The following is a 20,018-nucleotide window of genomic DNA, read 5'->3' as shown; positions in this document are numbered from 1 at the left end:
ATTTGTCTTTATTTCTCAGCTTGTAATATTTTCGTAACTCTTCGCGAGCGCTTTGTGTAGGCATCAGTTAGTGCTGCTTTCTGTCATACGATACGAGAACCAGTTGTTCATGGTATATATCTCGTTTGAAAGACGTTGTCTCGACCTTTTATCTGAAATATGTATCGAGTTGGTTTGTTTCGTCATAAATGTTATTCCCCTCATTCAGTTTCGTCCTGTTGCTTTCGGTCTCGCTGCAGCTTCATCAGTCCGTGTGACGCGCCGCGCTCAGCCGTGGTATGACTGACAGTAACGTGCTTGAAATATTGTATAGTTCAGGTGAAAGTTTAGTCGGAAGTAGTAGTGACAGCATAAGCAGCAGTGATAATGAAATAGATGATGTAGCAGTGGTAAATGATGAGAGTGACGATGAGGAGGAATCAGTACTTGGAAATTTTGTGTAAGAGATTATAGATAATTATACAGGTCAAAGAGAAGTTTTCAACGGTGAATGCTGATTGCTAAATTCTCTAATAACACTCACACAGGTCACAGAGACAAATATTGAGCAATTACCTTATCGGGTTCAGCTGGAGAAAGATTTGTTTACAAAATACGCTCGCTCGGGAGGGGAAGGAAATATTCAAGGCCGGCGCGCATCAGATAATACAGTTCCAAGGTTGCAGGAAATACATTTTATCAGGAAATTAGCACCCAAGAGTTGGAAATCCAAACCTCAGAGACATTGTATCCTGTGTTCAAAACACGGCGAAAAGAAGACGTCAGTGTACTGCTTCCAGGAGTGTGACTTGAGTCCCTGTCTCAAAGAGTGCTTCGAACTCTATCACACGGAACTAAATTACTAAAGAAATATGAAACAATTATGTAATTATCTGCATGTGCATAGTTCTGTCATAAGGAATTCCAAATTTCGTGAAAATCGGGCTACTCTTATACTTGTAGTAACGCTTTAAGTGAATCGATGTATTTCAGTCGCGCGTAGTTGAAATCTCATCCGGCCGCGGGGTAGGAAGCTATTTAAATGGCTGCGACGCTGAGGGGTTAACCAGCATTTTGTCTTAGGTCTGACACTAGACTCGTCAGAGTGGGATGTGTCAGACCCTACCCACTTATGCTGGGGTGTATGCAGGTGAACTTATCAGAAGCCTCTTATGTGGCACAGTCTGATAACTGCATAAGGGAGATAAAACTCCACAATGGAATTAATGCCCGCCTAGCAATTCCAAATGGTAATTCTAAATTCCCATGGAGGGAATTAGATATTTTTCCACCAATAGAGCATATCAAAAATCAGATCAAAAATTAGATGTATGGCTTTTCAGGCGTTTGCTCTATTAACCAGCATTTCGTCTTAGGTCTGACACTAGACTCGTCAGAGTGGGATGTGTCAGACCCTACCCACTTATGCTGGGGTGTGTGCAGGTGAACTTACTTTGCAAGTTTTCATTCCCCACCCTGATGGGGTGGGGCGGGCCACCTAGAGGGTGTCGCCCTCTCTCTGGCCAGGAGAGATGACGGGGTTGAGAAGGAGTGAAAAAAGAGGGAGATGGGGAAAAGGTGGTTTGAATAAGTAAAGGAGATGGGATAAAGGAAGTGTAGGTTCTCTAGCACTTTATTGACAGATTTACATTTTCTGTGCTGTGTTGACAAAGATACATACATATATACAGAAATTTATGGAGGTGTGTGAGAGTTACATGAGCGATTTTACAACCAAGTTGCGTATGGTGATGTGATGAAGTGACGGGTTTCATGAGGTGGAGGGAGGATGTGAAGTGCTAGGATGTGATACAGGGATGAGAAATTTACCAGGGAGGTGAGTAGGAGACTTAAGAGGTTAGATGGAGGAGGGGGTAGTGGAAAGATTGCAGGTGGGAGTGGTGGATAACTGCTGGGTGAAAATGGTGGAAAGCGGAAGTGTGGACTGGGGGGTTGCTGAGGGGGTGCAGGCCGGGGGCGTGTGCGGTGGCGGGGTGATTTATGTTGGTTAGGAGGTGGGGGCGGAAAGCGGGACGGTTCTATCCTGAGATGTCGGCCGTTGAGGTATATCCCTTGGGTGATGAGGCGCTGGACGTCTTCGGGCGTTGGTAGTTGCAGGCGTACTAAATATGTAGGGCCATCATCGTTGTGGATCCTAATGGCTTTCTTCACTGGGATTCCTGCTTTTTGGAGTTCCTGGAGAATTGCTATTGGTGGTAGGTTAGGTTCCACGCCACAGGCAACACAGCTGTATAGGTTGTTCTGGCTGAGTGGTGAAGTTAGCGGTCGTACATTATCTGGTGTTGGTGGTTGTGTATTGTCTGCTTGAATTGCTATTGCTTCATTTGGCGGCGTTGTTACTTCTACCTGTTGGAACTGAGCGTGGGAGGGTGTGGGGTGATATGCCATTATGGGAGAGGGGTGGGTGGTAGTTGTGGTGGTGGTAGGGGTGTTGGAGGTAAAATGAGAGGAGGTGGAAGCAGTGGTGGTGACGGTAGTGGTGGTCTGGGAGGTGTAAGGAGAGGGCGACTGCTGTTGGTGTGATGTGCCAGTAGTGGGGGTGGCTGTGGCGGCGGTGTATTCCTTCATTAGCCGGTCGAGTAATTTCCCTGGGGTATCTTGCACTTGATGTAGTTGTCCTTGGATATATACCCCATTGTCTATAGCGTTGTAGACGTCCTCTAGCACTAGATAATATAATAGTACTTCTCTTGAGGGTTTGTCGAGTTGATAAAGTCTAGCGGCGGCGTAGACGCCTGTGGGGCGAAGTTCCGTAAGGATGTCATCTGCTGGAATTGCTGGGTCAATATCGTGGGCAATGCAAGTATAGTACATTATGGCGGGGTGGGCATTAATTCCATTGTGGAGTTTTATCTCCCGTATGCAGTTATCAGACTGTGCCACATAAGAGGCTTCTGATAAGTTCACCTGCACACACGATACACACTCTCTCTTCGTATGTCCACGCATTTTTTCGGCTGGGTAGCGCTCACCTCTTCGCATCCTCAGCCGGCCCAAGAATAAGCACACGGGCAGACGCCTAGTTGGCTGTCGCCTTCCCTCATATCATGTATACTTGTATCATCAAGGACGTGGACCTAGGATACACCGACGACAACCTCTGCCTCCTACTCCGTCAATCTGGCATCCCAGTCTCTGATATTCTTCGCCTTCGTGACGGACCTACTGCTGCTCCAGATGCTCCAGATGCTCCACCTTCACCTGCGGTTTTGGCCTATCTCCCGGATGCCGATGCCACGGCAGCCTTCATCATCAGCGGAGCGACCATCAATGGCAAGCTTCATGAGATGGTTCCTACTCCCGCGTCTCTCATCCAGCAATCCCTCCATGATCTTCACCCTCTTCGTACTGTCGACATCCATCCACCCCGTACACTCCAACACTTTCCCCCGCTCCCCACCACCAGTACGTCCCAAATCACCACCACTACTACTCCTACCTTCACCACTTCTACTCCTCCTCTCCTGCATACCACTACCCTTACCACCACGACCAGCCATCCTTCCCCTATTATGTCTACTCCAACTACCTTCGTCCCCGCCTCCCTACTCCCTCCCCAGGATCCACCTGTCACCAACTTGGATGCCCCTACCACCTTCACAGCTGCCACCGCCACTACTCAGCCAGCTTCCCAAGGAGAGTCCGCCGCTGCCGCAGTTCTTCACCGGCCTCCGTCTTCGAGCTGCGTCCTTCGTGGCATCGACCCTACCATCACTGAACAGGACATATTGAGGGAACTCCACATGGTAGGCGTCCCGGCACTTTGAGTGTTTCGTATCTACAACAATGCTGGCCCAACGTTTATGGTACGCCTCCAACTCCCGTCAGATGAAGACGTCCACAAACTGATCACCTCTGGCGTTCGCATCCGTCGTCGGCACTACCGCGTGGAACATTCTCGCTCCCCACCCCGTACTGTGTGCTCCCCACCCATCAGTTCTCCTCGTCGCCCTCGACCGGACCCACCACCCACCCCACTCACGCAAACGGTTTTCCTACCTGCTCCCCAACCCCCACCTTTTCCGCCGCCCCTCCCGATCCTAGACCTTCTTCGTCTTCTTGCTACCTCCATTACCAACATCACAACTACCCTCTACTACCTCCTGTTACAACATTACCCTCGTGCTCCTTACTAAACTTTTCAACCGAACCACGAACTCATGTCCACCACCGATGATCCGGCGCCACAAGCGCCCTCAATGAGTGTTTTATCGAGTGCAATAAAGTGTAATTCACGCACGTTTCTTTCTCTCAGTGTTTATTTCTCTTCGTTACATCTCTATGGTTTCTTTTCGTGCTCGCTACCGAAGTACCATGTAAGACAATTGAACAATCTCTACTAATTTACTCATATTTTTAGTTGTGTCTAGTGTTACCATAGCAGCGCAAGAAGAGCTGCAGGACAATTCTGTTGTTTATCTTTTCATTATAGTTGCGCAGTGTAAGCAATGCTGCAGGACTTTCACAATTTTCTGTTTCCATTGTATCCTCCTGTGCTGGGACATTCTACATATTATTTTACGTATGTGCATAACATACCCACCAGTACTTGTTAATCTCACTCTCCCCTTTTTTCGCTGATGGCCCGCCCGCCGCGCTTGCGGCGGGAATGAAATAACTTACGTTTGTTTGTTGTTTGTTCACCTGCATACACCCCAGCATAAGTGGGTAGGGTCTGACACATCCCACTCTGACGAGTCTAGTGTCAGACCTAAGATAAAATGCTGGTTAATAGAGCAAACGCCTGAAAAGCCATACATCTAATTTTTGATCTGATTTTTGATATGCTCTATTGGTGGAAAAATATCTAATTCCCTCCATGGGAATTTAGAATTACCATCTTGTTGACTGGCTCGTGAGATAACAGGTCTCAATGAGAGTAAATTTTGAGTAGTACACTACTCAGATGCGAAGTGAACTAAGTTAAGATCTTCTCCGATGTCAAGACATACAGCCCTCCTCCAATGATAGATTAGAATCGCCCTTTCAAGTAGTTGTAAGAGTAAGAGTGTAGAATCCTCGAATTGTCACTAAGTAAGAGTACTCTCCAGCTCTTATCGTTGATGTATATAGCCTCCAGAATCTCCCTCCATCACTCATATCACATGGTCCAGTAAGATCTGATGTACTATCCCTTCTCCTATCCATTGCTGTGAATCCATCATGTTGCTTCATTACGTCCATTCACATAGGTTGAACTTTCCCACGGAATCAAAGCGTCAGGTATCGAACTTCGAAAAGTAGGCATTAACATGGCTTTAACTGTCTCCTCAGAGTATGGAAGGGTAAGGTCTCTCGTAAGCTTGATGACGTACATTTCCTGGTAATGGGCTGAAATTAGCCTGGTGACTCTGGTCACCTGACCGCAGCTATTGGAAAATTTACTGCAAGTTATTAATACGAATGTTGTAATACTTTACTCAGTAAGTTGTTCGTTCAGAATATGTTATAGCCGCGATACAAAGAAATGAAATGATGATGTGAAATAGATGATTAACCCTATATATATACATAATAATTTAAAAGTGACCTACCAGTGATTAAATATATACATCTTTTCAATTAATTACACATTTCAATAATTTAGTAAAAATGAAATGGCGTATGGCTTTTAGTGCCGGGAGTGTCCGAGGACAGGTTTGGTTCGCCAGATGCAGGTCTTTTGATTGGACTCCCGTAGGCGACCTGCGCATCGTGATGACGATGAAATGGTGATGAAGACGACACATACGCCCAGCCCCTGTGCCAGCGAAATTAACCAATTAAGGTTAAAATTCCTGACCCTGCTGGGAATCGAACCCAGGACCCCTGTGGCCAGAGGCCAGCATGCTAACCATTTAGCCATGGAGCCGGACAATAATTTAGTACATGCTGTGATGTGCCGAACATCACAACACTGGGTCTTACCAGCAAAGGCACACAAAACTCTTGTTTTATATACAGTATATAGATAATACTGTAAAATACCACCATCGTCATCATCATCATCATCCATGAAGCTCCATGGTGTAACATGAAATTCTCATTAATCTTCAAGTCTATGAGAAATTATTGAGGGGAAATGTAGTTATTTTCATTTGGATTATACTAGTCTTTCTTTCTTTCTTTCTTTCTTTCTTTCTTTCTTTCTTTCTTTCTTTCTTTCTTTCTTTCTTTCTTAGCTCTGGAGGAGATGTCTGCCTCTCTTCTTGGGAAGGAAGCTGCACTGTATGTTTCTAGTGGTACGATGGGAAATCTTATTGCAAGTGAGTATTCCTCAGGATACTACTTTCAATATGTGAATATTTAAGTCATAATTATTTGGCTGTGTATCATTAGATAAATATTTTCATACCATCACTGTTAAATTTTATTTTTCTTATGTTGGTTCTGTCTCAGTGGCAACTCATGGATCATATTCGAAAGAGGATACAAAAGTAGAAAGTGATAATAAAGTTGTGTGCAAATAGTTCACAATAACATGCCTTGATATTTCACATATAATCATGCAGACACAACAGTTCATTAATTTTTATTGAAGTCATATATGGAATTAATTAACCCCTTAGAAACTGACAATCTACATAGGCCACAGACTCTCCTAGTACACAGCATTGCATAGAAATGTTTAACCTTCTTCAGAGTCAAGAGACCTTTAACTTCCTTTTATAGTCATGAGAGGTGTCACTAACATCTTTTTTCAGTAATTTTTCAGGTTCCAATAAAACATCTTAAGATTAAAGAAACAAGAGAAACTGCTAAATACAAGTGAAACATGATGCTGTCTGAAGATCATCTCTCAAATTCATCTCTAATTCAGTCTTCCATGTACATTTTTGAAGTTTGTGGAACTTCTACCAAGGCTTCAAAATCTTGTTTGATGTTCTTAGATATGACAAAAAATGAGAGGCAGGAAGATGTTCAGTAATTTTTTTTTTGTCTTGACTGAGATTATTCTTATGTTACACTTCTAAAGCATTGTTTTGCAAGTAGCAGGAGGCTTGTGCACATTTTCTTTTGGTGACTAACAGGCAAAATCAGTTCATTCAAATTTCCCTGAACTCTGGTGACAGCTGTGATAAAATTACTAATTTATTTGTGAACTTGAGTTACATCAATATTTCTCTTTTGAAGTTGGCTGTAAGTTATATCTACATGTAGTATCACTCAAGCTACAATTAGAAATATGTTGTCATTCAACAGTCCAATAAACCTGGTAAAGTTCTTATTATTAAAGATATTTAAAAACCATTAGAGAAATTATTCTCATATTCATAAACAGTACTGACAACATGGCTTTTAAAATTTCATCTAGTTGGTATCAATTTTGGCATCTTTTCTCTTACTAGGGGAGGTCACCAAGTAGAATTTATGAAATGTGACAAAACTAGCATAAAATAATAGACAGTGGTACCAACTGTTTACGTCAAGTCAAGATCATCCTGCTATCATATATGATAGTAGATGGTACTACCTTCAGCTGCCTCGCCGAGGGTCTAGCGGCCAGTACCAAACCAGGCAAACTAAGGGAGTGCCAGTGACTTCAGGCGGTTGAGTTTTCCAGTACTAGGTTTAATGAACCCTATGTGTAGGAAATGACACACACATTTATCACAATACTGCTGCATTTCAGATCAGACGGGGGACTATCAAAGGCTAAGGGAGTTATCCCTGACAGAAAAACCCCACCTTGTGTTAGGTCCAGATAGCCAGCAAGGGGAGAAAATTATCCAATCACTTTCAACAGTCAAATGAGCCTCAGATGTAAACAGAATCTCAGACATGGACCTCCTTTTATGTGTAATCCTGGTAAGGATGATGGTGATAAACCCAAAGTTAAATGGAGTTATTCAAAAAAAGAAAATTCCCATACAGAAAGATGAATTCAAAATAGCAACATAGCAACATTAAATATCGTAACCCTGTCTGCTAAATGTGAGGAGCTTGTAGGTCTCATGGAAAGAAGAAAGATTGAAGTCCTTGGATTAGGCAAAACAAAGTGGAAATGGAAAGGTTACAAGCTCTACTGGCATGGAAATAAGAAGCACACAAGAAATAGTGTGACATTCATAATCAACAAGAATATCAGAGAAAGATTACTTTTCACAAATTAGAGGACCACATCGAACAAAATAATACTCTTATTATAGTAGAACCTAAATGCTCGGGTGGGAACTGTAAGAACAGGGTATGAGGCAGTGATTGGTTCTCATGGATATGGAAATAGGAACCACAAGGATGAATGTCTCCTTGACTTCTGGATATGAAACAACCTAGTAATCAAGAACACCCCGTTCAAAAAGAAGCTGAGCAATAAGATCACAAGGTAGAGCTGGAACGGACAACAGAAATCTCGTAGTGACTATATCATTGCAGACAAAGAGGCTGGAACATTTATTAGAGATGTGAAAGTCCTGCCAGGAGAAAGTCTAGGTAGTGACCACAGGGTACTAGTAGCCACCTCAGGAAACATAATGGTAAAAGAAATTAATATGAGGCATAAACCCAAGATAAAAGTTTGGAATTTGAAAAACCAGAAAAGAGGTCCAAATACCAGATGGAAATTAGAGACCAGCTGCCCAAATGTGAAGTAGGAAAAATTGAAGAAGAATGTCTTAGATTTAAGAAAATCCTGGTGGACATTGCAGTCACAATTGTTGGCAAAACAAGTATAGCAGAGTAAGAGAGAAAGAAAACCGATGGTGGAATGAAACTGATCGAACAGCAATAATGGAGAGAAATGAAATGAGGAAACTAAGAGATTGTCAGAAAGGTGTGGCAAGGAATGAAGAGAATTTAGAAGAACTCACTCAGCTGTACAGAGATCTGAAGCTTAAACTGAAAAGATAAATTTCTAATGAGAAGAGAAAACCTGGACTGAATTTGCACAGAAACTAGAAGAGGACAGCAAGAACAACAAAAAACTATTATATCAAGTGGTGAGAAGTCAGAAAAACAATAATGAAGGAATAAAGGCCCTGGAGAAAGAAGATGGAAACATCACTTGAAATGACAGAGAGAGAAAAGGTGAGATGGGATAGTATTTTGAAAAATTATATAATAGTGAAAATTGAAATATCAAAGAACAGGAGATAATGGCAAAAGAAAATATTCAAAATGTGAAGCTCCCTATAACATGGATGGAAGTGGAAAATGCCCTTAAGAACATGAGTAAAGGAAAGAAAACAGGCATAGATGAAGTAAGCGCTGACATGATCAAGGCTGCTAGAGTTGCAAGGATTGCAAAGGTTGTTTAGAGTCCTAAGCAACATTTGAAAAGAAGAAAAAGTACATAAAGACTGGACTAAAGGAGTCATCGTCCCTCTATTTAAGAAAGAAAACAGATGAAAACCCAGCAATTACAAAGGCATAGAATGAATCACAGAACAGAGATTAAGAACTATCACTGAACCACAACTTGAAGGGGAGCAGTATAGTTTTAGAAGGAACAGGGCAACAACAGATCTAATATTTTCTGTAAGGATGATCATGAAGAAGCATCGGAAAAAAAAGGAAAAGATGTCATCTTCATTTTCCTAGATATTGAGAAGACAATATATAGAGACAACAAATCTGGGAATACCTTGAGAATAGATCTATACCAAGTGCTTCAATTAATAAAGTCAAAATTCTGTATGAACATTGCCAGAGTTGTGTCCAAATATGTGAAGGATATTCAGAATTGTTTGAGACTAGGCAGGGTGTACAACAAGGCAGCACAATTTTGCCACTTTTATTCATCACTGTAATGGATGAAAATGGAAGGGATTAAGAGATTCAACAACTACTCTGAGTTTGAAGCCCTTGCCTTTGCAGATAATGTTGTGATATGGGGTGATAATGAGGCCCAAGTACAACAATTCAAGCAATTTGGTCTCAAGATAAGCAAGTTCAAAACAGTAGTGTTGCCCATTAGTCGACAGAACATCTGTACTAACATCAGTGTAGATGGATCAAAGTTGGAACAAGTACATCATTTCTGTTATCTTTGCTGTGTGTAACTACAGATACCCAATCATCTTCAGAAATTACTTGTAGAGTACAGAATGGAGCACAGTTTTACCATTTTATGAGATAAGCAAGTTCCATTAAGATCAAAATTAATACTCTACTGAAGCTTCCTTGTACCAGTTACAACATGCAGTTTAGAAACATGCATCCAAACCAATAGAAATATCAGCAAACTACAAGCAGTGGAAATGTTCTTAAGAATTATGATTCAGAAAACAACAAGGAACAAAGTAAGAAATGGCAAGATACAGCATCTTGTCCAAGTGAAACAACCCTTTAGTGAGATCTGTGTCGAAGCCAGGCTAAAATGGTTTGGTCATCTCAAAAGAATGAAACCACAAAGAACCACTAATGAGTGGTTTGAGAAGGAACTTGAAGGCAAAAGATCAGGACGTTGGCTAAGGAAGAGATGGATTTATCATATTAGAAATGGTGGTGGTGGTGGTGGTGGTACCAAATGATGTGTCACCTTCAAAATTGGGGCCACTATCCCACAGTGTACAAGGAATGAAGGTACTAGTATATCATAATAATGCATTAAGTTCTACGCATGAGACTAAACATCCTGCATGATGATCTAGTGGGTAAGATGTGGGATTAGAAAGTGAGGGATCCTGGTCTCAAACCCTGCTAGAGTTGGTTAGGCTTGTGTAACAATATATGGTGCATACATTTTGAAATGCGGAACATCTGTTGTAACGAAAGAGATGTGCTGTTGTGAATGAATGTCAGAACATTGGTGTTCATAATGCAGGAGATTTTTAAACAGATGCAAACCATTATTTCTACTATGAGAAACTTACGGTACATGTGTAACATACCATAATTTAGTTACAAACAGGAGATGTGTTATGGGACAATGTATACTGATTGTATATGTTTCAGATACCATCCACCAACATGTGCAAAAGACTGCACTTAACATGCAGATTAATCTCCTGTTTGTTACTGGAATGATGGTACCTTGATCATGAATTATCTCATGGAGAAATAATTGTTTGTATCTATTTATAAATGTCTCATATTATGAACAACAATATTCTGACATTCATTCACAACAGTACATGTGTTTTGTTACAATAGATGTTCCCCATCTGAAAATGTGTGCATGATGTATTGTTATATAAATCTGAAACAAATGGTTTTAGCAGGGTTTGAACTGGGGATTCTTGACTTTTTAGTTCCATGTCAACCACTCGACTGCCATGCAGGACATTTAGCTTTGCATGTAAAGCAGTGTGCATTGTGATCAGTGATTATAAGACATACCAGTGACTTCATTCTGTGCACACTTTGGGGTAGTGACCCTAACTTAGAAGGTGACATCATTTGGTACCATTGTCTATTATTTGATACTAGTTTAGTCACATTTCATGATTATTCGGTGGCCTTCCCTTTTGCACACCTATAAGTATGCTGGTTCTCCTTGGTGACTGCCAGAAAAACCATCCTATGCCTTCAATGTGTAGATTTTTTTTTTTTTTTTTTACAAAAAGAAAAAATAGCTTGTTTCAAAATCTAGTTCCCTTGATGGGCATAACAGTGGATATAGTTTGTGGCAGGTTATTTATCTTTGAGCTTATATTGCACTTCATTATTAATCCTGCTAACCATAAGTACTCCATCATAGTTTTGTCCTACGAGTTTACTTGATTGTTTATCTATGTCTGCATTCATCAGTTCCTTCCATCTTAATGGCATGATGAGCAAGAGCATTGTCTCGATGAAGTATCCATCCTGTTTGAGCAAGGATTGGTCGTTTAGCAGGAAATTTCCTTTTGAGTGGCCCCTTCAGTACTTCACAATAATCAGCATTAACAATGCATTGCTTTTTCACCACATGATCGTATACAGTGCCTTGCTGACCTTTCCCACACTTGCTTCAACCTTGGCCTTTGTGGGTCTTGGACTTGAAGGACGTTTCTATTGGGCACTTTCCTATTTAGTCATTGGGTTGAAATGATGGAACCATGTTTTGTTGCTGTAATGACATTGGCCACAAAGTTTGGTTCTCATTGTTGCCTCTCTTTCCACTGTTGACATGCCATCACATGGTGAACTTTCTGTTCATCGTTCATCACATGAGGCACCTACTTTGTTGGAACACTGCGATGGTCAAGAACATTACGTATGATGTCTTCAGTTGATCCATAGGAGATATTCATAATTATTGCAACAGTTGCAGTCGATACACAATGGTTTTCTTGCACAGTGACCTCAGTTGTGTTGACATTAAAGTTGGTCTTCAAAGTTGAGAGCGTCAGACAACCTCGAGGTCTGTTTTGCCCTCCTTAAATAATTTATGTCACTCAAAGACCCATGTTTTTCCTATGGCTTGTTCTCTGTAGGCTTGCTGCAACATTTCCATTCTTTGTGATGTAGTTTTGTTGAGGAGAATGCAAAATCTAATTGATGCTCACTGTGGCAGGTTATTTATCTTCGAGCTAATATTGTACTCCATTAGTAATCCTGCTTAAACTTTGACTGTTTCTCTCCAACTGAGCATCTTCAGGCACATGATGTGCATGGTATGTCTCACTCAAGGTCAGGCCTCTCCAGTACTGCCAACACCTAACACAAACATAGGAGCATTGAACAGCAATAAAATCATTCCAGTTATTTTTTGTATACGCCTTGTACATCCCTGAGACTTGCCACAGAGTAATGAATCACCTGTGTAAAGTAAATATAATTCATTTAGTTTGTCAGTATAATTAATTTAGTTCTATTTTTTTCTAATCTCACGCAGTCATGGTACACTGTAATCAAAGGGGAAGCGAGATAATACTTGGAGACAAAACTCATATTTTCAAATATGAGCAAGGAGGACCAGCTCAGGTTAGTTTCAATACTAAATGACTAAAAGATATTTTGTTTTGGTATATTTTCTTGTAGTTTGAAAATGGATGTGAGTAATAGCATACATGTAAATATGAAACCAAGTCATGGTATAGGATGATAGGAACATAAAATAAGTTAAACATAATGACAACTAATTTGGGAAAGAGAGAGAAGCAGAAAGAAGAGATGAGGACAAACATAAAAAGACAAAAGAAGAAGGACAGTGTCTGCTTATATCACCCTCTTATTGAACCAGTTGCATAAAATCATGTTATTGTAGACGTTATGCTGAGGGATTGAAACATTTGTTCATTTATTAAATGTCTGTAAAATATTACTTTAGAACAATGCAAATAATATTTTCAAAGGCTAATTTCAAGCATTTTCTTTACTTACATGCTGCTAATAAATAAAAATTGAAAGTAATTACTGCATCATCTGAAGGAATTGCACAGCTTCTTTTGAAATTCATGGATGTTAGAAGACCAAAATTTGCTTACTAAATATCAAAAGTTTACTGAGTTCTACACAAGTGATATTATATATCCTGAGTGCTGTGGTAAGAAAGCTAAGAGCAACAAATACAGGTTGAGGAAATGCTGTAGATGGAAAGGAGCAGTAGGTAAGAACATAATAAAAAAATAACACATTAGCCCAGATTTTTCTGCTTACCTTTAGTTGGAGGAGGAAAGACGAAGATTGTTTCTGCCGATAATTGTACGTCTAGTCCCCTCGGAGAAGATACTAAAGCTACTCATCCACGATGCAACTAAAACTAAAATGGCATGCACCTGCACTTTATGCAAGAAAAGTTGAGTGGCTTTGTGTAAATAGCCATGCAGTTCGAAAAGTTGCATGTGCCTCTCGAAGCTAGTGCAACTTCCTAGTTGTGTGGGATGTCATACAGCGTGTACACAGCAGAAGAGAGGAAGTGGCGCAACTCGTTCCCATGGCCGTTTGCTGTGGCATTATATTGGTGTTTGGCAGGTTCATACTTGGAAATACATGAATAAATTAAGGTAATTACATATCTGTATATTATTTATTGTAAATACAACATACATCAATATAGATACCCATTTTACTAATATTGCTGTTTAATTGCATAATTTACATAACTTCATTTACAGGTTACAATGTCTCAGAACACAAAATGAACAAAGGGAGATGATGAAAAAGCTGATTGATTTAGTTGAAACAAAAGAATGTTTATGTAAGTTTGAAACAGCAGACTATAGAAATAAACAAAAATGGCAGAATGCTTTGAATGAAATTGGAAAAGAGTTCAACATGTTACCGGATGAGATTAAAATCAAGATCCACAGACTGAGGTCACAACACACCAACAAGAGAAAGAAAATGAAGTCATCAAAATCTGGAAGTGGCGCAAGTGGGAATTCTTCAATGACCTTCAGTTTATGTTTCACCTACCAGCACCGACAATGACAATGTGTTGTCTTTGGTAAGTACTCTTGCTTTATATATATCTGTATTGCCAAAGAACTTCTCCTTCAGGCGGGCTGAGTGGCTCAGATAGTTGAGGCATTGGCCTTCTGACCCCAACTTGGCATGTTCAATCGTGGCTCTGTCCGGTGGTATTTGAAGGTTCTCAAATACGTCAGCCTCATGTCAGTAGATTTCCTGGCACGTAAAAAGAACTCCTGTGAGACAAAATTCCGGCAACTTAGTGTCACAAAACCATCAAAAAGTAGTTAGTGGAACGTAAAAACATTATTATTCTTATTCTTCTTCTTGTTGTTATTATTACTACTATTACTATTAACTTCTCCTTCACAGCAAAAATATTCTTTGAACTCATCCCCAATGTTTTTAGCTGATGCATGGGTAGTTCTAGCACACTTGGTACCAGTTCATATTCTTCATTGCGCCAAGTACCCTCCATAACAGTTCCATCTCCATTTTCTCTATCGAATGTTCCCCTTGGGGCATACTGTATATTGCAGCAGAACATACAATTAAAAAATGATTTAATACATACACAGCACACACAATTTTCTTCTTTTTATTAGGTTCCAGTTTTAATTTTGTTCTGGGGCATCAAAATCTAGCAGAGATAATACCAAAAATGTTCTTTATAACTCTTCTAGCTTTTGACAAACTTTAATTGAATATTTGTTCTTGGACACTTTGGTTTCTGAAAGCAAATGACTTCTATATATAAGGTTTTAGTGCAAATGCATCATCTACAACAATGACACGTGGCACTGAAATTGTTCTTCCTGGCAAAGGCTTTGCCCGGGAATGTTTAATGTGTTGCTTTAAAGGGCGCAGTTCCTGTCGAGTAACCCTCCATCAGAATCTCTGCCTTTAGAGCCAATATTGACATCAGTTTGTAGTTTTGCATCTGCTATAGCCATTAAAATTATGCTATGTGCATCTTTATAGTTGAAGTACAAATTGCCCCTCTTTTTTGGAGCTCGAATGTTGATGTATTTCCCATCCAGTTAATGAAATTCCATTTCCTGTGGAAATCTTTAGCTATTTCAAGCCATTCTTCTTCTATGTTTTGGGACCTGCAAAGAAAAGAGAAAAACAAATTTCAAGCGAGTGTGGAAAATCTTTCATAAGACGCTTGTGAGGGTCTGCACTCAACAAGTGTGTGGAGATTTTTACCCACTAAAAATCACACACCCTTTTCCCATGACGTTTGTCTTCGCCCCGGAACTGCTCTCGCATTACTTCAGGACGGTGTCGTGCTTAATGCATCTTGTGCTTCTTCTTCCTTCTTCTGCTTTACTGTCTGTTGTAATCATCCAGATCTTTGTCCGACTCGTTGTCTGAACGGTCAGCATACTGGCCTTCGGTTCAGAGGGTCCCGAGTTCGATTCCTGGCCGAGTCGGGGATTTTAACCTTAATTGGTTGATTCCAATGGCACGGGGGCTGGGTGTATGTGTTGTCTTCATCATCACTTCATCCTCATTACGACGCACAGGTCGCCTACAGGAGTCAAATAGAAAGACCTGCACCTGGCGAGCCAAACCCGTCCTGGGATATCCCGGCACTAAAAGCCGTACGACATTTCATTTCATCCAGATCCTTCTTCTTCTGACGCAGCATATTTTCTATGTAGACTTCCACCTGATCCCAAGTCTCTTAACTTCGCAGCATTAGACATGGTACCTTCTGGGGTCACTTCTCCCTGCATAACTTTTAAGCATCTTCTTTGTAGCAGGCAATGAACACACACAAAGAAAGTATGTAATGCATCATTGATATCACCGCAGTATATGCACACCAGGCTAGTTGCTAGCCCTAGTCTATGGAGAAATTTCCGAACATATCCATGACCTGTTAAGAACTGTGTGAGATAGTAGTTCACTTCACCATGATTTCGGCTAACCCATACATCCAGAGAAGGTATCAGTCTTTTCGTCCATTTCCCTCTAGAATCGTCTTCCCATCTCGTTTGCCATCATTGCATTCTGCGACTAAAAGCCAAAGCCTTTGCCTGTCTCCTTCCTAGCTCTCCTTGTGTGAGCCAAATTTCTTGTCTTTCAAAAGCCAACAAGTCAATAGGAGCTACTGCTGCTACTATTAGAATCACAGGTTCTGGTACTGTATGATATGCGCATGCAATTCGTGAAGCTGCTCTCGGTTGTACAACCGCGATTCTTGTCCGATACTTCGCAACTTTTAACGATTCAGCCCAAATTTCCGAACTGTGTAGAAGTATCGATTTGACAGTCGACATGAGAAGTCGCCTTTTACTAGATTTCGGCCCCTTGACATTTCCCATGTGTCTACTCAGTGCAGTCATGGTTTTCACTGCCTTATCTGTTACCCGTTGAATGTGGTCCCAAAATGTAAGCTTAGTATCAAGCGTTACATCAAGATATTTTGTGCTCCTAGTTGTTTCGATGACTATCTGCCCGATATGCATTGGTACAACAGTATTAATCCTTTTCCTTGTCAGGAGGACAATTTCCAATTTTGTGATCTGTGAGTTCTATGCTGTTATATACAGGAGGCGATCATCAGTATATCATTTATCATCCATTCTTTAACCCGTCGCATCACCTGATTCAGTTTAAATTGAGCCAGCTCTAGGTTACGGGTTACTATCAGGGCAGGCACATCATCAGCATAACCCACAAGTTTCACATCTTCTGGCATCTCCAGCCATAACAAATAATCATACATAATATTCCAAGGGTTTGGTCCAAGAATTGAGCCTTGCGCTGCACCGGCTGTGAGCTGTTTTCTTATCTGACCGTCTTCCATGTCATATAACAATGTACGATCTTTCAAATATTCTCTCAGTATGTACATGAGATATTCTGGTAGCTTGAACGTTTCTTGTAGAGCTTTCAAAATATCATTCCATCTTGCCGAGTTGAAAGCATTTTTAACATCTAGGGTCACAAGAAGCGTCAGCTTTCTAGAGTGATTACCCATTTGAGCTCATTCTGCCATCTTCACCACTTCCCTCACCGCATCTAGCGTTGAGTGACCTCTGCAAAATCCATGTTGTTGGTCAGATAGAACATCAGCTAATCAAACTGCTGAGAGTATACTCGGCTGTAGCAGCTTCTCTAAACCTTTCCCAGCAGTGTCCAGCATACATAGAGGTCTGTAACCCCCAGTTTTCTCTTTACTGACCAAAACCAATCTAGCTATCTTCCAATGAAAACTAAAAATTCCCGCTTTCAAACAATGATTATACATTCTCAACAGCATCCCAAATTTCTTCATAATAATTTTATACCCTAATCCCCATGGATTTTCATCCACTTCCTTAGACATTTCCCACTACTTGTCGGCTTTATTCTTTTTAATTTATTTTGCAGTCTTTTCTTCGTTATACTCTACTAAGAGTGCTCTGTGTGTCCTTCACCTTAGTCGCAGGCATTGTTTCCTCAGCTCAGCAATTTCTTCATTCCACCAATATGCTGGATGCTTGCCTCTCTGTTGTTTGATTCTGGTCATTGATGCATCACATGCTTGCTGGAGGAGTCTCATGGTGTGTTCCACGTATTTATTAACAATTATGCTTCTTTTGTATCCATGACATGTTTCCATTATACAGTCCATTCCATTCTGTATTACTTCATGAAATTTTTCTGTATCCATAGTGGCTATGTTCCATCTTTCTGGCTTGTACGTGGTAATCCTTAGATGCGGAGTCTCTTGAATTACACGAAAAATTATATACTGATGATCGCCTCCTGTATATTCTTCAATCACTCGCCATTCAGTTATTCTAGACGCAATGTCTTCAGAAGCAAAGGTTACGTCTGGTATAGTTCTCTGACATCCTGGTCACTGAAAGTTTGTCATATTACCATCGTTGATAACCATTAATCCCAATCTGGCGCCCATCTCCATTGTACGCTGCCCTCTAGAATCTGTTTGTGGCATGAGCATTAAAGTAACCAGCAACAACTAGATTATTGTTCATCCCTTGCAGAGCATCTTTAAGCCCATCTAGTTTCATCTGGAAGTCAGAAATAGCCTCATTCAGGGTAAAATAACAGCTGACAAAAATTACCTTAATAACTTGGACCCAAACAAACCCATCCCCGCATCCTTGATTTATAACTGAATATTTTCCAAGATCTGGTACCCATATCACAGCTGTTCCTAGATTGTCTGAAAACCAACCTGGTTGATCTCTGTCTTGATATTCTTCACTAAGAATCAAGATGTCTGCTCCTATCTCATAGGTCATCTGCGTCAATAGATCATTGGCAGTTAGACTCCTGTGTATATTGGCTTGAAGGATCTGTACCATTCACCACTCCTTTTTGGCCTTTTCTAGTGCTTCACGAAACACAATACACTTGCCTGAGCCAAGAACATGATGTCGTTTTGACTCTTACACATCTATATCTGTGCAAATTATGCATCATGGAATCATTCTGCATCCTACTGCCTTGTGACCAGCTTCCCCGCACTTAAAGCAGAGTTTACTTCTGTCCACTCCTTTGCAGTTTCATGCTTGATGCCCATATGACAAATATCTAAGCACCGAGGAACTACGACCCACCTTCTTACTCTGCAGTGTAGCCACCCTACTTTAATTTTGCCTATTTCTAACAGCTTTCTTGCCTCGCTATCTTCTATCTCTACAATAGCGAGTTTTTGTCCCCTGGTGTTCGGTTTAACACTGCTTCTTGGAGTATTATTTTGAGAGAACTTCGTAGGATGAACATTTCTCAGTATCTACAACAAATAATCGTTAAGGACCCACCTTGTGGAACATTCTATATGATGGTGTCTTACGCCTGCAGCTGACAAAAGGGACAACATCTATTGGTTATGCAGATGACCTTGCAATAGTGGTAATAGCAGAGAATGTAGAAGAACTGACCTTCCGAGTAAATGAATCACTGAGACGAGTTAACCTTTGGATGGTAAATAATAAGTTGAGACTGGCTCCACATAAGATTGAGGCTGTAATTTTGAAAGGTTCCAGGAATTGGAAAAATGTCCGTTTCTTATTAAATGATACAGTGATTATCCCAGGAAAGTCTGTACGATACCTTGGGGTTCTTATTGACAGGAATTGCACATTTGGTGCACATGTGAAGGCAGTAACCCAAAAGGCAGAGAAGAAGGCATCGGCATTAGCCAGACTTATGCCTAACATCGGGGGACCAAGAACAGTTAAGAGACAGATTATGTGCTCTGCAGTATATTCCATTTTACTTTATGCTGCACCTATCTGGCACAATGCACTCAGGAGGAAGATTCACTGAAGAGCTATGGAAAGAGCACAGAGGAAAATGCTGCTCAGAGTTACCTGTGCATATCGAACTGTTTCGACAGCAGCTTTACAAGTTGTAGCTGCCAGTATTCCCATTGACCTCCTCGTTGTTGAGAGAAAACTTTGGCATGAAAGGGGTGCAACTATATCTGCTGATGAAAAGAAAGCCTCGAGGAACCAACTCTTACTAGACTGGCAAGACCGATGGGATGGCACAACCAATGTTGGCCAATGGACAAAAAAGCTAATACCCAACATAGAAGACTGGCTTAAATGTAGACATCGGCAGGTAGATTACTATCTGTCGCAGATCCTAACAGGACATGGAAGATTCGGCGTATACGCCATGAAGATGGGAAAGATGCAGGGAGATGGTTGTCGGTACTGTTCTGAAAGGGATACAGTAGAACACACTTTTTTCTACTGTGTTCGATGGGAAGAAGAACGAAGGAAAGCCTG

The 20,018-nt window shown here is 40.9% G+C and overlaps 1 protein-coding gene across 1 annotated transcript in view; it reads left to right on the top strand.

Moving 5' to 3' along the window:
- Nucleotides 1-20,018, top strand: part of LOC136876180 (uncharacterized) — a 153,563-nt gene that overhangs the window by 58,580 nt on the left and 74,965 nt on the right. Inside the window, exons 4-5 of the mRNA XM_067149905.2 lie at nucleotides 6,162-6,245; nucleotides 12,740-12,828. Coding sequence (XP_067006006.2) covers nucleotides 6,162-6,245; nucleotides 12,740-12,828 — 173 coding nt within the window. The remainder of the gene's footprint in view (nucleotides 1-6,161; nucleotides 6,246-12,739; nucleotides 12,829-20,018) is intronic.

Source organism: Anabrus simplex, chromosome 6 (assembly GCF_040414725.1).
Source record: "Anabrus simplex isolate iqAnaSimp1 chromosome 6, ASM4041472v1, whole genome shotgun sequence".
Taxonomy (NCBI): domain Eukaryota; kingdom Metazoa; phylum Arthropoda; class Insecta; order Orthoptera; family Tettigoniidae; genus Anabrus; species Anabrus simplex.
The sequence above is the reverse complement of the archived record's forward strand: the minus strand, read 5'-3'. Positions and strand labels throughout refer to the sequence as shown.